The following is a 22000-nucleotide window of genomic DNA, read 5'->3' on the forward strand; positions in this document are numbered from 1 at the left end:
ATTTTAATTTATTTTACATTTACACTATGTTGATTTACACTTTACACTTCCTGTATGGTGCACTTTTTTGCACATTTTCTTACCTACACTACCATTCAAAGGTTTAGGGTCACTTACTCATTCTTTATTTATTTTATTTTTTTCACATTTAGAATAATAGTAAAGTCATCATAACTACGGAATAATAGAAATGGAAATATGGGAATTATGTTGTGACTAAAAAAATCCAAAATAAATCAAAACTGTGTTATATTTTAGCATCTTCAAAGTGGCCACCCTTTGCTTAGATTTTGCAGGAATTTACTCTTGGCATTTTCTCAACCAACTTCTTGAGGTATCACCCTGGGATGCTTTTTAAACAGTATTGAAGGAGTTCCCATCTATATGCTGGGCACTTAGTGGCTGCTTTTCTTAATTATTCGGTCCAAGTCATCCATTTAAAAACTTTGTTTTTTTAAATAAAAATTTAGTTTTGTAATTAAATAAATTAATATGTTGGCACAATTATATTTTTGTCTACAAAACTAATTTCAAACATTTAAGCATACGCCTTCAGATCAAAAGGTTTTTAAGATCATGAGAAACATTTCAGTCAAGTGACCCCAAACTTTTGAACGGTAGTGTACGTTTCCTAAAATGAAAAGCATTTTGATTTCTCTAACCAGGCCTTGTATTCTAATAAAGAACATGTAATTTGAATCATGTTGGAGTACATTAAAAAGTTGAAAAATAGAATCGTGAATCGTCCGTAAGTTTGGGGGGGAAAATATATTATTTTTTTACCATATCGTCCAGCCCTTCCAGAAGGTAAACCTAGAGGGAATCATGCAGATATCTCATGCCTGAATGTCATTTCATCATATGCTGTGTTGTGTGATTACACAAATGTTTATGAAATACCTGTTTCATCACTATGAGCAAGCTCCATCTCTGAAAGTATACCAGTCCAGTCAGAATACTCTGGGAAATCTACAGTCACTGTTTCACCATCTACAGCTGTGTAAGGGCGAAAGTGGAGACAGCAGATGTTACATACCTAGAGAATACTTTTGTACAACTGTTTATTTATTCTGGCCAAATGATCAATGGTATTTCCATTAAAACTAAGAGCTGTTAAATGTTGATTGCATGGCAAAATTACAGAAATATCTAAACATTTGCCTTTCAAAATTCCAACGCTATTCTTGGTGACATCTCCCCAGCCACATTCTGGAGTGTCAACTGAGGCTTTCACACATACTCTTGATCCAATTTTGATGCTTGAGGGATCTAAATCACAAATAAATACAGTTTAATCATGTAACAAATATTTTTGCCAAGCATACTAAATTGTGTAAAAACTAAATACTTTCATTAAGTTTATAAATCAATGCTTTGACGAATAAATGTGTAATACATTTAATATAGCAGTTGAGGAATCCTGAAATTACAATCTCATAGCATGGGACTATTTCATTGTTTTATTGTTATTCCACTCTTGTGATGGGCTACCAAAAGTGCCATTTTCAAACTCTCAAATTCTCCCTCAGATAGACAGCTGGGTTGAAAAGCAGCACCCTTGGAACATTGCAAAAATATTTATCCAAACCAGGCCTACTCAGATAAAAAAGACAAACTGTAATCTTGCTTGTAAATTTACCACAATCATCAACATCAGTGACTAGCTCCATTTCAGACAGAATTCCTCTCCAGTTTGTATGTCCAGGGAACTCGACGACCAAGCAATCATCACCTTTAATATCTAAAGAGAAAACGCTAACATGTAAATGCCTATTCACATTTGTGATGGTTTGCACCATAAAATACCATTTGTATCTTTGAGGAAAAATATACAGATCTTGCCTTTTACCAAACCCACAGTCTCATGTGTGACATTTCTGCCCCACTCATATTTTGGGGTGTGAACAGAAGGTTTCACTCGGACTCTGTCTCCAACCTTGATGCAGACTGGTGTGTTCTTTGTGACCAGATCTGAAACTGTAACAGATCAATTTTATCAGTCAACTGTACAATCAGATGCAATCAGTTGCTTAAATGAAGAGTAAATTAATCCTGAGTTAGTTTACCTTTTTTAGATGTTTCACTTATTTCCTGGTTGAAAACGGTCTCCAGTCGCTCTTTAAGTTCATAAACAAGTTTGCTTAAATCCATATAAGAGCAGCATGGCTTAAAAGAGGGACTGGGGAAATCATCAGAGCCAGATGAAGAAGACATAGACTCATAATTCTGTGGAAATTAATAGATTAAACAACATATACTAAGTACAACATACACTCACTGAACACTTTTTAGGAACACTATACTAATACTGGGTATGGCCTCCCTTTGCTCTCAAAACTGTCTCAATTCTTCATTGCATGGATCCCACAATTCTGGTCCATGTTGACATGATTGCATCACACAATTTCTGCAGATTTGTCAGCTGCACATTCATGCTGTGAATCTCCCATTCTACCACATCCCAAAGGTGTTCAACTGGATTCAGATCTGGTGACTGGCAAGGCCACTGAAGAACAGTGAACTCAATGTCATGTTCATGAAACCCATTTGAGATGACTTTTGCTGTGTGACATGGTGCATAATCATGCTGGGAGTAGCCATTAAAAGATGGGTAAATTGTGGCCATGAAGGGATGCAACCCTATCATCTGTGTGCCTCAGCAAAAATCCAGATACATCAGACCAGGCTACAATTTTCCTGACTTCAACTGTCCAGTTTTGGTGAGCCTGTGGCCACTGCAGCCTCAGCTTTATATTTTTGGCTGACAGAGTGGAACCTGACGTGGTCTCTTGTACAGAGAGGTTATCCGAGATACCGTAGCTTTTCTGTCAGCTCAAACCAGTCTGGCCATTCTCTGTTGACCTCTCTCATCAACAGAACTGCCGCTCACTGGATGTTTGTTTTTTTGTGTTTTTTTTGGCACATTCTGAGTAAACTCTAGAGACTGCTGTGTGTGAAAATACCAGGAGATCAGCAGTTACAGAAATACTCAAACCATCCCATCTGGCACCTACAATCATGCCACAGTCAAAATCACTGAGATCACATTTGGTTGATGTGAACATTAACAAGCTCCTGACCTATACCTGCATGATTTTATGCATAGCACTGCTGCCACACGATTGGCTGATTAGATAATCGCATGACTAAGTAGGTGTACAGGTGCTCTTAATAAAGTGTGTGTACATCAAATATCATGTCATACATACAAGCAGTACTTTTTTTATTTGATAACCCATGATATTAATATGTAGTAATATTGCACAGTGGTTATACCTGAAGAAAGTAGATGTTGTCATCGGTCTGTAGAAGTGTCTCTAGGACTTCTTCCCTCTTCTTCAGCTCAGTGATGTTCACTTCCAGATTCTTTTGTAGTTTTGCACCTTGATACAGATCAGCCTTTTCTTGAGCTTTTATCTTTTCAATCACCTCAGTGCTTCTCATCTCAATAAAGCGGACTAATTCAGTGAAGGCTCTCTTACTGTTCTGCACTGCCTTCTTTGCAGAACACTGAGGACAACCAAAGAGGAATTGAAACAAAGAAAACTGTTTTCTTTTGAATTATGTTTACATCTGTGAGAACTGATCAAATTGCTTAATCTCTTATCTGTTTAACCCTTATATTGTGTTCTGGTCAAAACTGACAAATTAACTTATTTTTCTTCTGAAAACTGTAGTTTATTTTATCCAGTTAGAATAAAATTCCATGACTTTGTTCACACAGCATCTGAACACAAACATTTTTTAGATAATTTTCATAAAACGTAATTGGTTTTATTTCACTTTGTTACACCTGTGGTGTTTCCAGTCTAAAATGACCGGTCATTGGAAATTAATTAGACTACAAAATACAGAAACACTAAGTGTTCAGGAGCATTCCAATCCTTTAGATGAGCACATATGTGGATGTGTGTTTGCACACACACATACACACACACCAATCAGCCACAACATTAACACCACCTGCCTAGGGGGGTCATGTGACGCCATGCAAGAAGCAGACCTGTGAGCAACGAGCTCTGCGCACTTTGCTAAATTTTTTATTATTTTTATGTTATAATCTGGTGAAATTTGATACACCCAGTTACACATTTGCTCTTTGAGGCAAAACATGGCAAAGAAGTCAAAATTCTCGGGCTTTTGAGACATTACAAGACACTTACGTGTTCAGGATGAAAGCCCCGACAGGCCTACAGACCGGGGACTCGATTTGGATGGCACGGCGGGAGAGGAGATCCAGCGTCAGTTGTCCAACATGTCGGTGATGTTGACGAAGGTTCTTGCTGACTTGGAGGATCTCGCTGTAATACATCGATCGATTACAGCGATGGAAATAAAATTCTCTGAGATAGTTACAAGGGTGACTGATGTTGAGAGACGAATCGATTTTCTGGAATCTTCGGAGAGGGAATTAATCGCTAATCCACCCGCGACCAAAGTTGATTTGGAACATCTCCTTGAAAAGCTTGAAGATCTTGAGAATAGAAGCCGCAGGAATAACGTTCGAATTGTTGGAATTCCTGAGCATGAGGAGGGCAGAGATATGGTGAAATTCCTAGACAAGTTTTTCCCGAGTCTGCTCGACATAACAGGCCATAAACTGGAAATCGAGCAAGCTCACAGAGTCCTGGCTCACAGATTTGCTGAGGGAGACAGGCCCCGATCGATTCTGGCCAGATTTCTGAGATCATCCGATAAAGATCTTGTGTTGTGCCAGGTGAGGAGCAAAGGGAAGCTTTCTTGGAAGAACCAAAATATTTTCTTGTTCCCGGATTTTGCGAGTTTGACAAGAGAGAAATGCGATTGGTTCAAGGAATCTTATATCAGCGAAAGATCACTTTTGCTCTGATGTTTCCGGCCAAACTGAGAATAGAAACGAAGCTCGGTCGCAAAGTATTTACATGTCCCAATCAGGCAAAGTCTTTTATTGAATCAATGGGTGAGTAAACCATTGGGTGTTTCTCATGTGAGTGGGTCGACTCGCTGTACTTACTCTGGCTTTTGAGGAAGCTGGGCGTCATTTTGGTTTCTTTTTTCTTTTTGCGTTGGCTCCGCCGAGCGGCTGGAGCTTGTTATGTGAATAACACTTTTCCTTAAAGAAACTTTTGCATCGAGGAAAGATTACATTTGCATTGAAGTTCCTGGCCAGTTTGAGAGTGGACACTACGGATGACCGCAAAATATCTACATGCTCACACAAAGGATGTCTTTTATAAAGTTGAAAGATTGTGTAAGTCATGGTATATACTTTTATGCGGCCTCCAAGTGAATTGACTCGACCATCCGGGGAACCGGGATGCGTGTTTTTTTTTTGTTTTTTTGTACTGGCTCTGCCTAGCGGCTGGAGCTTATTCTATTGAATAACACTCCTTTGGAACAGCTGTGGATTAATCTGTTCGTTCTTCGTGCTTATTCCTCCTGCTGGCTGTAGTTTGTTTTGTTGAGTATTTTTACGGGACATTGGAATGATTACGTCATCCGTTGAACTCATAAAAGGCTCACTGAACATATCTAAACGGTTTTATATCAGCTGGAATTTGATTTGTGGAAGATCACACCTTTGAAACAGTTCTGTGAATGAATCTACACATTCTTTGTGTTCATTCTTCCTATTGGCTGGGGTTTATTTTACAAAGTATTTTCTGTTATGTAATTTTGCCTCACAAATTTGTGAGGCAAAATTGAGCAATCCGATGGCAAAGTTGTCATGGGGGCTCCTGGGCGTTCATGGACCTTTTGAGTTTAGAGGGATTGTCGCCGGTTGGCGCTTTCATGCGTGGGGTTAATGCACACGTTTTTCTTTTTTCTGTTTGTTTTGTTCGGGGGCAAGTTCGGGGTTTGATTGTTTCACTAATGGGGAATGTGGTCTGTATAATTTTGTTTTTGACACACAATTTATTTTTTCTACTATATCAAAATGTCAGATGTTAATATAAGTGTACTATCTCTCTCCACATGGAATGTAAATGGGTTGGGGCACCCCATAAAAAGAAGGAAGGTTATTACTTTTCTTAAACATAAGAAATATGATATAGTATTTCTTCAACAAACACATCTCTCCCCACAGGAAGCTGAAAAATTTGGGAAGATATGGGGTGGAAATTATTTTTTAGTGCTGGCGCAAGTAAGAGTAAGGGAGTCATTATATTGATTAATAAACATCTACAATTCAAATGTCTCAAACAGACTAAAGATAAATTAGGGAGAGTCATTATTATTCTAGCTGAAATTCAAAGGCAAAGGTTGATTTTGGCTAATATTTACGCACCTAACACTGATGATTAGGGCTTTTTTATAGATCTTGAAGGGATGCTGCAAACCGTTGGCACCCCTCATGATATAATATTGTGAGGAGACTTTAATCTATTGATGGACTCAGTCCTTGATCACAGTGAAGCAAAAGTGTGTAAACCCCCTAGAGCAACATTGACGCTTCACAGGATGTGTAAAAATCTTGGTAGGGACTTTTGAACCCATCTGGTAGGGACTATAAATTTTTTTCATCAGTCCATAAGATTTATTCAAGAATAGATTTTTTTTTTTTTTATATACAAATCCCTCATTTCATCTGTTGTTGATTGTTCAGTTGGAAACATCTTAGTCTCAGATCATGCCCTGGTGAGTTTAGAGATGTTGCCATATACAGTGAAAAAGAAATCATATAGTTGGTGCCTTAATGTGTCCCTTTTGCAAAATCCTGATTTCCAACAAATGTTAAAGACCGAAAGCAATGTTTATATGGAGACCAACTGGTCCTCAGTATCCTCTGTGGGCGTGGCTTGGGAGGCACTTAAGGCGGTTCTTAGGGGTCAGATCATACAGTATGCCTCATTCATCAAAAAAATCCAAAGCACGAGAACTTGTGGAGTTGGAAGGAAATATTAAAAGTGCAGAGGCAGAGCTGAAGCGCCATATGTCAGCTGATGACCTCATAGAACTGATCCGATTGAAATATAGATATAATACTATTTTGTTGCGGAAAGTAGAGTTTTGGTTATTCAGGGCAAGACAGTCATACTTTGAGTCGGGTGACAAAGCAGGGAATCTTTTGGCTAGATATATAAAGCAGAGAGAGTCTCTTTCTATCATTCCCTCAGTGAAATCTGCTGGTGGTGAAATTTTTACCTCAGCCATTGATATTAATAATGTCTTTAAAGAGTTCTATCTTGATCTTTATAGTTCCACGTCTTCGTCTACTGATGAAGACATTAGAAATTTTGTGGAACCATTAGATCTTCCTAAACTGACGATTGAGCAAAAAAATTCTGAGAATTGATTTTGAGATAACCTTGGAGGAGCTTGACGAGGTAATTAAGTCCCTACCTACTGGCAAGGCTCCGGGGCCAGATGGTTTTGCCGCAGAATTTTGCACAACATGACATGACACAAGCCCGGATCAGTTTGATTCTTAAAAAGGACAAAGATCCAATCGAGTGTAAAAGTTACCGTCCAATCTCCCTGATCCAACTAGATGTAAAAATGTTGTCAAAAATTTTGGCTAATCGATTAAGTAAAGTTATGATATCTCTTATACATATAGATCAGGTGGGGTTTTTTCGGGGCCTCAGCTCTTCTGATAACATTAGGCGTCTCATTAATATCATGTCGCTGCCATCTCACTTGCCACCGAAAAGGCATTTGATATGGTAGAATTGGATTATCTTTTTAAGATTTTGGAAATTTATGGGTTCGGGAGTACATTTATTTCTTGTATTAAGTTACTTTATAGACACCCTATAGCAGCGATACAAACAAATGGATTAATTTCAGATTATTTTACTCTGAATAGGGGCACTCGGCAGGCCTGCCCTCTTCCCCCATTAATGTTCTGTCTTGCCCTGGAACCATTAGCAGCCACAATAAGAAAGGAGGATGATTTTCCAGGGGTGGTTGTGGGAGGTGTGGCACATAAGCTTCTGCTTTATGCAGATGATATTTTATTATTTGTCTCTGAACCTACTAGATCTATGCCTTGCCTCCACAGAATTATTAATTCCTTTTCCAAGTTCCAAGTGGAATACAAAGTCAATTGGTCTAAATCCGAAGCTTTGGCTCTGACAGCGTACTGTCCAGTAACGGCTTTCCAGCTGGGCACCTTCCAGTGGCCCAAACAGGGCATTAAGTATTTGGAGATTTTATTCCCAGCAAACTTGTCTGATTTAGTTAGTGTTAATTTTGACCCTTTAATAAAAAGATTTTCGAGCTATGTGGGCAGGTGGGCTTCATTACATTTATCGATGACTGGGAAGGTTAATGTTATTAAAATGAATTGTATTCCAAGATTTAACTACCTGCTACAATCTCTCCCTGTAGATGTCCCCCTCTCATATTTCAAGCAATTTGATAGCATAGCGAAGTCCTTCATTTGGAATGGTAAACGTCCCAGACTGCATTTTAATAAGTTACATAGGCCGATTGACAAAGGAGGGCTAGGCCTACCCAAGATTTTGTTTTATTACTATGCATTCAGTCTCAGACATTTGGCTCATTGGTCACTTCCACCTGAGAGAGCCCCTCCCTGGTTTGTTATTGAACAGGCAGTTCTTGCCCCTATTTCGCCATTACAAAGCATCTCTATCAAACTAATCAGAAAAGTTAAGTTACACCCCGTTATTTCAAATTTACACTCGGTATAGACTAAAGTGTCCAGATTGTTTAAATTGGACACTTATTTAAATGTTGCCTCGAGCATATGGTAGAACCCAAGATTGTGTATTGGCAAGTCCCCTTTCTGCTGGCCAGAGTGGATTGTGAGGGGGGTTGCTACACTCGGTGACCTATATGAAAGTGGAGTGTTGAGATAGTTTGAAAACTTGGTCCAACATTTTGGGATCCCCAGACCTCAGTTTTATAGGTATTTACAACTGCGCCACCTGCTTTGTACTATTTTTGGGAGTAGCACACACCCCCCTAAGGAGGCAGATGCTTTGGGAGAGGTGATTGCGGCTTTTGGAAAAGGTCATGAGGCATCAGTGTACTACTCCCTGTTAATTCAGAGTATGGGGGATGGAGCCTTAACTTATCTTAAGAGAGTATGGGAGAAAGATTTCAACTTGGCATTGAAGGAAGGAGTGTGGGCTAAGATTCTTAAAAACGTTAAGTCTGCATCTAGAGATGCAAGGGTGTGTCTTATACAATTCAAAATTTTGCATAGATTTTATTGGACCCCCTCTATACTGTATAGGCTTGGTCTTAAAGACACTCCCACTTGCTGGAGATGCCAATCGGAGGATGGAGTCATGGCCCATGTTTTTTGGTGGTGTGTCGAGATCCAGAAATTCTGGTCGAAGGTTCAGAATTTTGTGTGCGACGTGGTGGGCACTCGAGTTTCGTTTTGCCCCAGACTTTGTGTTCTGGGCGATGGGGCGGTCATCGATGTGGGGGATGACCATATAGAGAACTGGGTTCTGACCTGTGTGATGATCGCCAGGCAGGTTAATTTGAGGGGTTGGAGGTCAGCTGGTGCGCCCCATATCTGGAGTGGTGCACGGAGGTGGGGAGGGTGGCAGCTTCTGAGGAGGTGTCATCGGGAAGACGGGGTGGCTTGGATATGTTTATATGGAAATGGGGAAGGTATTTGGAGGGCTCTCGGGTGGGGTGTGGAGAAAGTAGTGTTACATAGTTAGTATAATTATTATGTGTGTGTATGTATGTATGTATGTATGTGTATATATGTGTATATGTTTTTTGGGGGGGGGCGGGTTCAGGGAGGAGGGGTCGTGGGGTTTAAATGTTGATTTTATATATATATGTTGTACATTTCATTGTTATTGTATGATTTAATAAAAAAAAATAATTACAAAAAAAAAAAAAAAAAAACACCACCTGCCTAATATTGTAGAAATACTCAAACCAGCCCATCTGGCACCAACAATCATGCCAAGGTTCAAATCATTGAGATCACAGTTTTTCCCCATTCTGATGGCTGATCTGCGTGATTTTATGCACTGTACTGCTGCCACACGATTGGCTGATTAGATAATCGCATGGATGATTGTTGGTGCCAGACAAGCTGGTTTGAGTATTTCTGTAACTGCTAATCTCCTGGGATTTTCACACACAACAGTCTCAAGAATTTACTCCAAATGGTGCCAAAAACAAAAAACATCCAGTGAGGGACAGTTCTGTGGATGGAAACGCCTTGTTGATGAGAGAGGTCAACCAGAGAATGGCCAGACTGGTTCGAACTGACAAAGTCTATGGTAACTCAGATAACCGCTCTGTACAATTGTGGTGAGAAGAATAGCATCTCAGAATGCTATTCTGAGATGAAGGTTGGCGCAGTTTTGGCAGTACAAGGGGGACCTACACAATATTAGGCATGTGGTTTTAATGTTGTGGCTGATCGGTGTGTATATATATATATATATATATATATATATATATTTTAAATATGTTCAAAAAACAAAGTACAAAACCTGTCATAATTACTAAAAAGGAAGTTGAAAAAAGATCTAATGCAATATCTTGGGGAAATATATGCAATATGAGAGATGTATTAACAATCTTAGTGAGCTGGTCATTTTTGACCAGGAACACAAAACGTGTTAGCACAAATTAACACAATACAAGTGTTAAATAAGCAAGTTATTTTTGTTTAAAACCATAACTTACTGAATGAGAATTGATGTCAGTTTTCATCCTCAGCAGCTCTTTCTCTTTTCCCTGGATTGTTTGCTTAAGTTTTGTCTTATTGTCTGCAAGTTTACTCTAAGGACAAATCAGTCACAGTCATCTTTACTTAAATTGTATCTTTAATCTTCCTTAAAAAATATGTGAAAATCTTTATTGCAAATGTTTTTCACAATTCCTGACATTTAATCATAGAAAACATTCCCTGTCTTAGGTCAGTTAGGATCACTACTTTATTTTAAGAATGTGAAATGTCAGAATAATAGTAGAGAGAATTATTTATTTCAGCTTTTATTTCTTTCATCACATACCCAGTGGGTCAGAAGTTTACATACACTTTATTAGTATTTAGTAGCATTGCCTTTAAATTGTTTAACTTGGGTCAGACATTTTGAGTAGCCTTCCACAAGCTTCTCACAGTAAGTTGCTGGAATTTTGGCCCGTTGGACAGAACTGGTGTAACTGAGTCAGGTTTGTAGGCCTCCTTGCTCGAACACGCTTTTTCAGTTCTGCCCACAAATTTTCTATTGGATTGAGGTCAGGGCTTTGTGATGGCCACTCCAATACCTTGACTTTGTTGTCCTTAAGCCATTTTGCCACAACTTTGGAGGTATGTTTGTGGTCATTGTCCATTTGGAAGACCCATTTGCATCCGAGCTTTAACTTCCTGACTGATGTCTTGAGATGTTGCTTCAATATATCCACATAATTTTCCTTCCTCACATGATGCCATCTATTTTGTGAAGTGCACCAGTCCCTCCTGCAGCAAAACACCCCCACAACATGATGCTGCCACCCCAATGCTTCACGGTTGGGATGGTGTTTGTCCGCTTGCAAGCCTCACCCTTTTTCTCCAAACATAATGATGGTCATTATGGCCAAACAGTTCAATTCTAGTTTCATTAGACCAGAGGACATTTCTCCAAAAAGTATGATCTTTGCCCCATGTGCACTTGCAAACTGTAGTATGGCTTTTTTTTATGGCGGTTTTGGAGCAGTGGCTTCTTTCTTGCTGAGCAGCCTTTCAGGTTATGTCGATATAGATCTCGTTTTACTGTGGATATAGATACATGTCTACCTGTTTCCTCCAGCATCTTCGCACGGTCCTTTGCCGATGTTCTGGGATTGATTTACACTTTTTGCACCAAACTACGTTCATCTCTAGAAGACAGAATGTGTCTCCTTCCTGAGTGGTATGATGGTTGTGTGGTCCCATGGTGTTTACTTGCGTTCTATTGTTTGTACAGATGAACGTGGTACCTTCAAGGCATTTAGAAATTGCTCCCAAGGATGAACCAGACTTCCGGAGGTCCACAATTTTTTTTCTGAAATCTTGGCTGATTTCTTTTGATTTTCTAATGATGTCAAGCAAAGAGGCACTGAGATTGAAGGTAGGCCTTAAAATACATTCACAGGTACACCTCTTTGACATCATTTTCAGGGATTTTCCAAGCTGCTTAAAAGGCACAGTTAACTTAGTGTATGTAAACTTCTGACCCACTGGAATTGTGATATAGTCAATTAAAAGTGAAACAATCTGTCTGTAAACAACTGTTGGAAAATTACTTGTGTCATGCACAAAGTAGATGTCCTAAACGACTTGACAAAACTATAGTTTGCTAATATTAAATCTGTAAGTGGTTACAAAATGAGCTTTAATGACTTCAACCTAAGTGTATGTAAACTTCTGACTCCAACTAGTTAAGTTGTTAGTCATTAAAGAAAAAAAAAAAAAAAATATATATATATATATATATATATATATATATATATATATATATATATATATATTTATATTACCTGTTTCTCATTCCGTTCAATCATACATGGCACTGTGTCATGGCCTTTGTGGTCATCCATTAAACAATGCATGCAGACACATTTCTGATCTGTACGACAGTAAACCTCCAAGAGCTTGTCGTGTTTGGAGCATGTTGGCATGATAGCAGCTTTTACCAGCTTGTGTTTCTTCAGGGCAGGAACATTATAGTGCGGATGTACATGTGTTTCACAGTAAGATGCCAGACACTCCAGACAAGACTTGACAGCTTTGAACTTTCTTCCAGTGCAAAAATCACATCCAATATCTCCAGGTCCAGCAAGACTTTGAGCAGACTCTGACACTTGCAGTGTTGTGTCCCTCAATTTCTCCATTATTTCAGCAAGTACTGTACTTCTGTTGAGAGAAGGCCTTGAATAAAAGGCATGCCTGCACTGTGGACAGCTGTAGGGCCCTCTCTGGTCTTCCATATTCCAGCACTCACTGATACAGCTCATACAGTAACTGTGTCCGCACGGAATTGTCACGGGATCCTTCAGCAGATCCAAACATATTGAACAATTGTATCGTTCGTGATCTCCGAGAACAGCCTCTGCCATTTCACGAGTCGAAAATTAAGAATAAAAGTTTATCTTGGTGTTGTTTCACGGACGGTGTCTTCATCAAAGGCCTGCTTGTGTTAGAAAAGAGAACAGGTGTTGTTGTGAAAGCTGCACGAGAGAGAAAGTGAAAGCAGGAAAATGCTTCGTCATAGTCAATTCAAAATGTAACATTCTAAAAAAATAAAATAAAAAATAAATAAAAAATAGAGTTCTGAGGGGTTAAAAAACAACACTTTGTATTTACCTGAAAACAATACGACATACGCTTTATGGTGAGGTGGAAGGGACCTTTAAATTTCCCCCCTTTCAGTCACACCAGTAGATGGAGACACCTAGTACAGTCTAAGGAGCCGTTCACACCAAAGATGTTTTTGAGTCCTTCCGGGCTGATTTTCAATTGTTTTCCTTTGTAAACATTCGCTAAACTGACGTGTTTGACCGTTACCTCTCGCTTTTTTAAGCGTCTCGTGCAGGAGCGCCGCGTTTTTAAGAAGCCATGTCAAGTAAATGGGCGATTTCCAAACGGCATTTTTGCTCCTTTAAAAGGCACGTCAGGAAGGGGACGCAACTCGAAGGGTCGGTCCAAACGACAGTACGAAAATGAATCTTTTCCCAAAGTGTTCTTCCACATGACTGTTATCGAAGGGTACATTCATCCTGAATTCTGGGCTCTGCCCCTTTGGAGTGTGCAGGGCATTAGGATTGGGACACATGCGTTCTGCTAAATTGGTGGTGCTGCGTCTAGCATTTTTTGACGCAAGTACAGGTATGGTGTGAACAGCCCCTAAGATTGTAATTGCACTCCCTTGAATTGTGGTAAACTATGCTGCTCGTGCTGTTGTTCAAACTCCTCTTACTTGTACTACTGTCAGGAACCTTAAGTTAAACCAAATATCCAGCACTGGAAATTTGTCAAACATGCTGAACTAGATCTTAACATGCCATCACTTCCCAATTTCCACCTTAAATTATTAAGCCACATAGCTCTTTAATTTCTGATTGTCAGTATCTTTATCACACTCTTTCTTTCTCTTGGGTTTCTCTAACCAAACAACAGGGCACCACATGCCTCATGTTCCCCAAATACACCTACATGAATTCGATATATTGGTTAAAATTAGTCATTTTTATATTTGAATGAGTTTTAAGACAAGAGTAAGATGTTGAAATCAATAACAGTCTATAGATGCATAGTGTATGGTAGGTTATAAATAAGAAGTAACTCAGTATACAGTATCTGTTACTATCATTTATCAGCATGGTTTGAGCCAGGCCCAGTTCCAAATCAAAATCACTGAGGGTGCTTCTGAAAATAGTGGGGGTGCTCTGTATAAAGTGGAGATGTATCATAATTACACATTTTTTAACAGATTAAATCATGTTTAAATGCTACTTAAACAACGTAAAGAAAAGTTTGTTTTTCTAATGTACAAAACATTTATTGCTTTGTTTTTTTTCCCCATGATCTGTCGCTGAAAATGACAGCTAAATTCTGCGCCTGCAGATTAGGACATACTGATTTGCAAAATCATGCACGTTTATAAGTTTTGATGCAGCATTTTGTGCATTCACAAAATGCAAGGATTTTTGAGTGTTTGCTGGTATTCAAGAAAATCTGCTTGCCAATTAACAGTATCAGTCTTACATATTAAATTGAGCTGGGGTGTGCAATTATTTTGGTACTGGGGCCACATCAGCTGTTAATTAGAACATGGAAGAGAGAAGATAAAAGTTCTGCATAGTTTTATCTTTTAAGCCCAGACATGCACTCAATGAATGATGCACAATGTCCTGAAGTGTATACTGATGGGACCATTCTGCGATTGCTTGAAGATTTGCTGCTATACTTTCTATCATGTGTTAGTAAAACTGAAGAAAGGCTGAATAAAATTATTAATTGATTATTTTACCATACTTCAATGCAGTGGTAATTTAGTATTCAATTTAACACTATATTAGGAGTCTAGTTTAAAAGTAAAATAAAATATTCGGGAAAGAGATTCTAAAAGCTTATTTTAATGTTGGCCGCAAAGTGGACCAGTTTTATTCTCAGAACATTATCAACCTGTTTACATGCTCATGGGTCATGATGTGGGTCTTGTCAATGTTTGGCACCCCATTCAGCACACAACTGAATAAAACAGGCTGCATGACACTGATAAATGATTACTGCCAGAGTAACATTCACATACAGGTGTGAGGGAGTTCAGAATTTTACAAATAACAAAGAATAAATCTATTCCTGTCTCACTTGGTTTTACTCGCGTGTCCCCCCGTGCACTACTGAGCGCTAAGTTGTTGTTTGTTTGTTTTTTGCTGAGAGAAAGCGCGTGCACTCGCATGTATGGTTGCTAGATTGCATAAATTAGGTATGACATAAGGTGAAATATTTCCAATTTGTGCAAGCATAAATCTCTGATTGGGGTGTTGCATCTATTATCTGGCAACTCTGAGCATATTAAAAGCTTGTGGGTGCGCCATATGTCCAAAAGCCAGATAAATGAAAGATCTAATAAAAACGTTCATGGTAAATCGACCCGCGGGCAGCGGTTTGCCCTGGTCTCCAATTGAGGGTGCTCTAAGTTTCGTTTGAGGGTGCTTAGCAGCACCCTCAATCACTTCCGTAGAACCAGGACTGGTTTGAGCATAATAAGGGCAAGCAGCATAATAAATTGACAAAGATATTTTTCCACATAGCACCAATGTATTAACTTCTTTTTTTTTTTTAATTAAACATCACAAGAGAGGAAACATTTAACCGCGTAATACACAGATAACAAAATGAACACAAAGGATATACATAGCCAAAAACAAAACACACAAAAAGAAGCCAGGACAAGGAACCAGGAAAGCACTAAACAAGACTACTAGAATAATAAATATTTCGAGAGGAACACAGAGCTTCAGTCTTTCTATTTTGTTTTAAAGTATTTGAAACTTAAATATTTTCACAAAATAACAGAGAAATAAATTAAAGGATGGCTTTATTTAATTCTTATAAAAAGTATATCTAGTAGGACAATAGAAGGAATTCTATATGTTTTTACTGACAGTCAGTTATGTATATCTACCCAAAATGTAAAAGTAGAATCACGATGAAAAGGGTGTTTCAGAGAAGCCACAAGGATCCATTTCAAAATGAAATGTTTTCTGTAAAACAAATCACCTACAGGGTAAATCCTAAATAGGATTTTGTAACTAGTCTTAACCTTTGGAGCAACAGGGTATGCAAGATAAATGGTGAAAGATATATTCCTTACTGAAACATCTCCTAGGAAATAACACTGAAAATCACCAACGATAAAACACTTAAACTCCTTGTAAATAAGTTTGTTACTACACTTATTATCAATTAGGTGCACATTACATATTTTCAAAGGAAGCAGAAAAGCAACTGGCCAAGATAAAGAATCATAAAAATTGCCTTGAATTATTCTTAAACCAGTGGGCACAGCTTTGCATGTCTTTTCATAATCTTTCATTGTAATTCTAACTCTACACTTTTACAAGAAAAGGTTCCATATAAAACCCTAAAGGGATCCATCGCTCACTTCATATTTGGAACTCCTAAAAAGTCCTATATAGAACCATTTTTTATTTTTATTATCTATCCCCTTTTCTCCCCAATTTGGTATGCCCAATTCCCACTACTTAGTGGGTCCTCATGGTGGCGCAGTTACTCGCCTCAATCTGGGTGGCAGGGGACAAGTCTCAAGTTGCCTCCATTTCTGAGACTGTCAATCCACGCATCTTGTCACATGGCTCGCTGTGCATGACACCGCGGATACTCCACACATGGAGGCTCATGCTATTCTCCATGATCCACGCACAACTTACCACGCACCCCACTGAAAGCAAGAACCACTAATCGCAACCACGATGAGGTTACCCCATGTGACTCTACCCTCCCTAGCAACCGGGCCAATTTGGTTGCTTAGGAGACCTGGCTGGAGTCACTCAACACACCCTGGATTCGAACTCACGATTCCAGGGGTGGTAGTCAGTGTCAATACTCGCTGAGCTAACCAGGCCCCCCTATAGAACCCTTTTTAAGGGTTCTAGCAAAATAACCCTAAAGAGTTCTTTGAGCCAGGTGAAAAAGTTCTATAAAAAACCTTTTAGGGTTCCCAAAATGCAACCATAACATTTGTTTTTTTAAGAACATTTAATAGGTAAGCTAATTGAATAGTTCATATACTAGATCACTAAGAAAGTGAAATAACCATATAAAAGACATTTAAGTATTATTTAGTAAAGCATTTAATAATTTGTATTTGCAGTAACACAAGAAATAGTTAACAATTCTTATGAGAATTGACTTAATAAATCCACAGGCTTATAATAAACTAAAAGTTAATTAGTAGTCATTTATATAAAAATCATAAACATTAAATACTTTAACATTAACTATATGTTAACATTATAACCATACAGTGCATCTAGAAAGTATTCACAGCGCTTCACTTTTTCCACATTTTGTTATGTTACAGCCTTATTCCAAAATGGATTAAATTCATTATTTTCCTCAAAATTCTACAAACAATACCCCATAATGACAACGTGAAAGAAGTTTGTTTAAAATCTTTGCAAATTTATTAAAAATAAAAAACGAAAAAAAAAAAAAAAAAAAAAAAAAAAATCACATGTACACAAGTATTCACAGCCTTTGCCATGACACTCAAAATTGACCTCAGGTGCATCCTGTTTCCACTGATCATCCTTGAGATCTTTCTACAACTTGGAGTCCACCTGTGGTAAATTCAGTTGATTGGACATGATTTGGAAAGGCACACACCTGTCTATAGAAGGTCCCACAGTTAACAGTGCATGTCAGAGCACAAACCAAGCCATGAAGGCCAAGGAATTGTCTGTATACCTCCGAGACAGGATTGTATCGAGGCACAGATCTGGGGAAGGGTACAGAAAAGTTTCTGCAGCATTGAAGGTCCCAGTGAGCACAGTGGCCTCCATCATCCGTAAATGGAAGAAGTTTGGAACCACCAGGACTCTTCCTAGAGCTGGCCGCCCAGCCAAACTGAGCGATTGGGGGAGAAGGGCCTTAGTCTGGGAGGTGACCAAGAACCCGATGGTCACTCTGACAGAGCTCCAGCATTGCTCTGTGGAGAGAGGAGAACATTCCAGAAGAACAACCATCTCTGCAGCACTCCACCAATCAGGCCTGTATGGTAGAGTGGCCAGACGGAAGCCACTCCTCAGTAAAAGGCACATGACAGCCCGCCTGGAGTTTGCCAAAAGGCACCTGAAGGACTCTCAGACCATGAGAAACAAAATTCTCTGGTCTGATGAAACAAAGATTTAACTCTTTGGCCTGAATGCAAGCGTCATGTCTGGAGGAAACCAAGCACTGCTCATCACCTGGCCAATACCATCCCTACAGTGAAGCATGGTGGTGGCAGCATCATGCTGTGGGGATGTTTTTCAGCGGCAGGAACTGGGAGACTAGTCAGGATCGAGGGAAAGATGAATGCAGCAATGTACAGAGACATCCTTGAGAAACCTGCTCCAGAGCGCTCTGGACCTCAGACTGGGGTGAAAGTTCATCTTCCAACAGGACAACGACCCTAAGCACACAGCCAAGATAAAGGAGTGGCTACGGGACAACTCTGTGAATGTCCTTGAGTGCCCCAGCCAGAGCCCAGACTTGAACCCGATTGAACATCTCTGGAGAGATCTGAAAATGGCTGTGCACCGACGCTCCCCATCCAACCTGATGGAGCTTGAGAGGTCCTGCAAAGAAGAATGGGAGAAACTGTCCAAAAATAGGTGTGCCAAGCTTGTAGCATCATACTCAAAAGACTTGAGGCAGTAATTAATGTTTGAAATTACTTACCTCCTGGTGGACAATATCGCAAGCATGGACGAAACAGTTTTGTCGACGTTTCTTCTTAGTGCTTGCTGAAATAAAAATGCAAGTCATAAATGACAAGGAGTTAGGTCAAAATAAATAATAAAATACCATAACATTAATTTATTTCTCTTACTTACCAGGGTAACGTCGCCCTGAAGCTTTCAGTTCAACCGACTTTTCGTGCCAGTGAAAATTTGAAATGGGATGCTCGCGCGTTTTCATCACTCCCGCGAGTTGCGCCGTCTGCGAGCGCGTGGCTTAAATGTGCCTTTGCGCTATGTAGATAGGAGGGGGAGAACAACGCTACAAGCTTAAATTGTTAGCACAATTTTTTCCATCTTTTGTTGAATTTTGAGTCAAGAATAGACTATATCATAGACAGTCAACGTTCCGGGAAGGGGAATGTAAGCGCGTTCTGAGGAAGACTTTAATGTAAACATAGAGAGGGTGCGCAACAGCTAAACCCGTCCGTGTAGCGCATGATCATCGAGTGAAAACGTTCCGCAGAAGTTTACGTACTAATTCTTCTTCTTCTACATTTATTGGCGGTTGGCTAACAGCTTAAAAGTGCATTTCCGCCACCTACTGGACTAAGGTGTGCAGCATTGTGGATAAAAAAAAAAAAAATCCTATTAATCAGACTTTAATATTTTTAAATATTTTATCAATTCATTATAAACTTTAAATTGTTTCGGGGCATTATTCAATATAGTTTTAAGTGACACATTTCCAACTTCTACCAGTTGTGATCTTTTTCTTTCGTATGCATCACAGTATAATATCACATGTTTTATGAAGTTTACATACACTAAGTTAACTGTGCCTTTAAGCAGCTTGGAAAATTCCAGAAAATTATGTCAAGCCTTTAGCCAATTAGCTTCTGATAGGAGGTGTACTAAATTGGAGGTGTACCTGTGGATGTATTTTAATGCTGCCTTCATATGCTATCGGAATTATCCTACTTCCCACTTCTGAAGTGGTAATTACGAGTACATCATGTACAAGTGTTTTGTACTTTTGAAATGTATTCCACTACAGATTACAGAATACATGCTGTAAAATGTAATTTGTAACGTATTCCGTTAGATTACTCAAGGTCAGTGACGTATTCTAAATTCTTTGGATTACTTCTTCAGCACTGGTAGATTTTTTCTCTTGTTTTGACTATAAAAACTCTGCCAGTACAGTGAGACAAAATACACATGTTAAAAATACATTCTCTGAAAAACCTAAATACCTTATGCAGTGTTGTTTCTAAAACAAGATGAATCAAATTGATCTTGTTTTAAGGATTTTTAGATATTTCTATGATCGTGCCTGGTAACGTGCATGTAAAATGGCTAGAAATAGCATTTTAGCTTAGCGTAAAGCTCACAATTTACACAAGGTTTATTTGTATTTCTTCTGCTCCAAACTTACTTCAAACGTACTTCTCTGTCTGCTCGTATGAATGTAACACATCATAAGAAAGTGTTTCACCGCTGTTCAAATGCACTTTGGATCGCATCATTTATATGTATAAATGTTTTCCATCTGAAAGGACTAAATATTAAATGAAACAAATGACAATAAAATGCAAAGTAATCTCTTCAGTAATCAAAATACTTTTTGAATGTAACTGTATTCTAATTACCAATGATTTAAATTGTAACTGTAGTGGAATACAGTTACTTATATTTTGTGTTTTAATTACGTAATCCTGTTACATGTATTCCATTACTCCCCAACCCTGACTATACAGTAGTGGCTGCAGGCTGCAGTAGTAATATGTTGTCTTTTTTTCGCCATTTCACACGTCCATTTAAATCAAGCTAATATTTTTTGTGTTTTGACTAATTGCTCACCTCTAGATAAGCATTTTGCTACATGGCCCAGAGTGATTATTAAACCACAAAAACTGTGTGTTAATTAAATAAATACATATATAGCTGTGGCTGTTTCTCAATCTGCATTCTTTTGTGTTCTTACATTCTCGTGGACTCATTCTATACCTCAGGAACGGACAGGCTATGGGGAGATCCTGGACTTTTCCCGGTGGGCTGGCTGCGATAAGCTGAAATGTGCCGCCGTGTTATGCCGAACGGGCCTTGACAGGCTTAAGAGGGCCGCAAAACAGCGACCCTCCCCCTGAAGCCTTTGAAAATATCGACATTTTTGTCAATAACTATTGGAGCCATCTCCCTATTTTTATTAAATAAAGCAGTGTCATCTGCAAATTGACTTTTTTGTTTGTCATTTTTTACGTTGGAAAATTATTATTTTTATTTAACATTTAGGTGTGAAAGTATAGGCTTACAGTATAAATGAGAAAGTGTGGCTGATCTCTCATCACAAATAAAACAATAGACACATTAAAATGAAAGTAATTAAAAAAATTAACCATGCAATCACACATCGGTCAAATTAAGTAACAATGAAAAACATACAGTATTTGCCACAAGTCAAGTGTTTTCTAAATTTCAAACACCTGAATAAAAGGCAGATTTAAGGCAAGTTTCTATCAAGTGAAATGACTCTCCTGTGCTCTGAAGGACACCAGTATGAACCCAGTGACACTGATGTGTCTCTTTCAGTCAGTTAATTTGTCCCCACATGACTACAAACATACAGTAAAGACATATGGCAAGTTTAAGTCAAAGTTTAGTTACAAAGGCAAAAGGTCACTACTAGCTACAAGAGTAGATGCCATTCCAGCCATCATCACAATCTAGCAGGATCCTGAAACATATTCTTGGTCAGCCTCTTAGACAATAATAAGTATAATAGAAAGGCTTAAAAGTGTGGCTGCATGTTAGTGTCGTCTCAAACTAGGACTAATGCAGAAGAAAAAATTCAATTTCTTAAGTTGCTAACCTGAGTCATTTCTCAATTCCATCTCAGAAATAATGCCTTTCCAGCCTTTATGTGTTGGGAAATCCACGATCACAACCTCAGATTTAATAGCTAGCCAGATGAGATGACAAACTTGTTAAAATCTTTTTCAGATCTGACTCATGTTAAATGTTATGTTAAAAATTACATTTGTGAAATAAGGTTATTTCTCTTTTAATTTCGTATGTCTACAAGAAAAATACAAAGATCTTGCCTTGTACCACACCCACACTCGTGTGTGTAACA

The 22000-nt window shown here is 38.7% G+C and overlaps 1 protein-coding gene across 1 annotated transcript in view; it reads right to left on the reverse strand.

Annotated features, from left to right (window-relative positions):
- Positions 1-22000, reverse strand: part of LOC127409821 (E3 ubiquitin/ISG15 ligase TRIM25-like) — a 40759-nt gene that overhangs the window by 10143 nt on the left and 8616 nt on the right. Inside the window, exons 3-9 of the mRNA XM_051644662.1 lie at positions 10615-10710; positions 3277-3510; positions 2067-2226; positions 1843-1977; positions 1640-1741; positions 1162-1269; positions 901-996 (exon numbers count right to left, since the gene is read on the reverse strand). Coding sequence (XP_051500622.1) covers positions 901-996; positions 1162-1269; positions 1640-1741; positions 1843-1977; positions 2067-2226; positions 3277-3510; positions 10615-10710 — 931 coding nt within the window. The remainder of the gene's footprint in view (positions 1-900; positions 997-1161; positions 1270-1639; positions 1742-1842; positions 1978-2066; positions 2227-3276; positions 3511-10614; positions 10711-22000) is intronic.

Source organism: Myxocyprinus asiaticus, chromosome 19, assembly GCF_019703515.2.
Source record: "Myxocyprinus asiaticus isolate MX2 ecotype Aquarium Trade chromosome 19, UBuf_Myxa_2, whole genome shotgun sequence".
NCBI classification, from domain to species: domain Eukaryota; kingdom Metazoa; phylum Chordata; class Actinopteri; order Cypriniformes; family Catostomidae; genus Myxocyprinus; species Myxocyprinus asiaticus.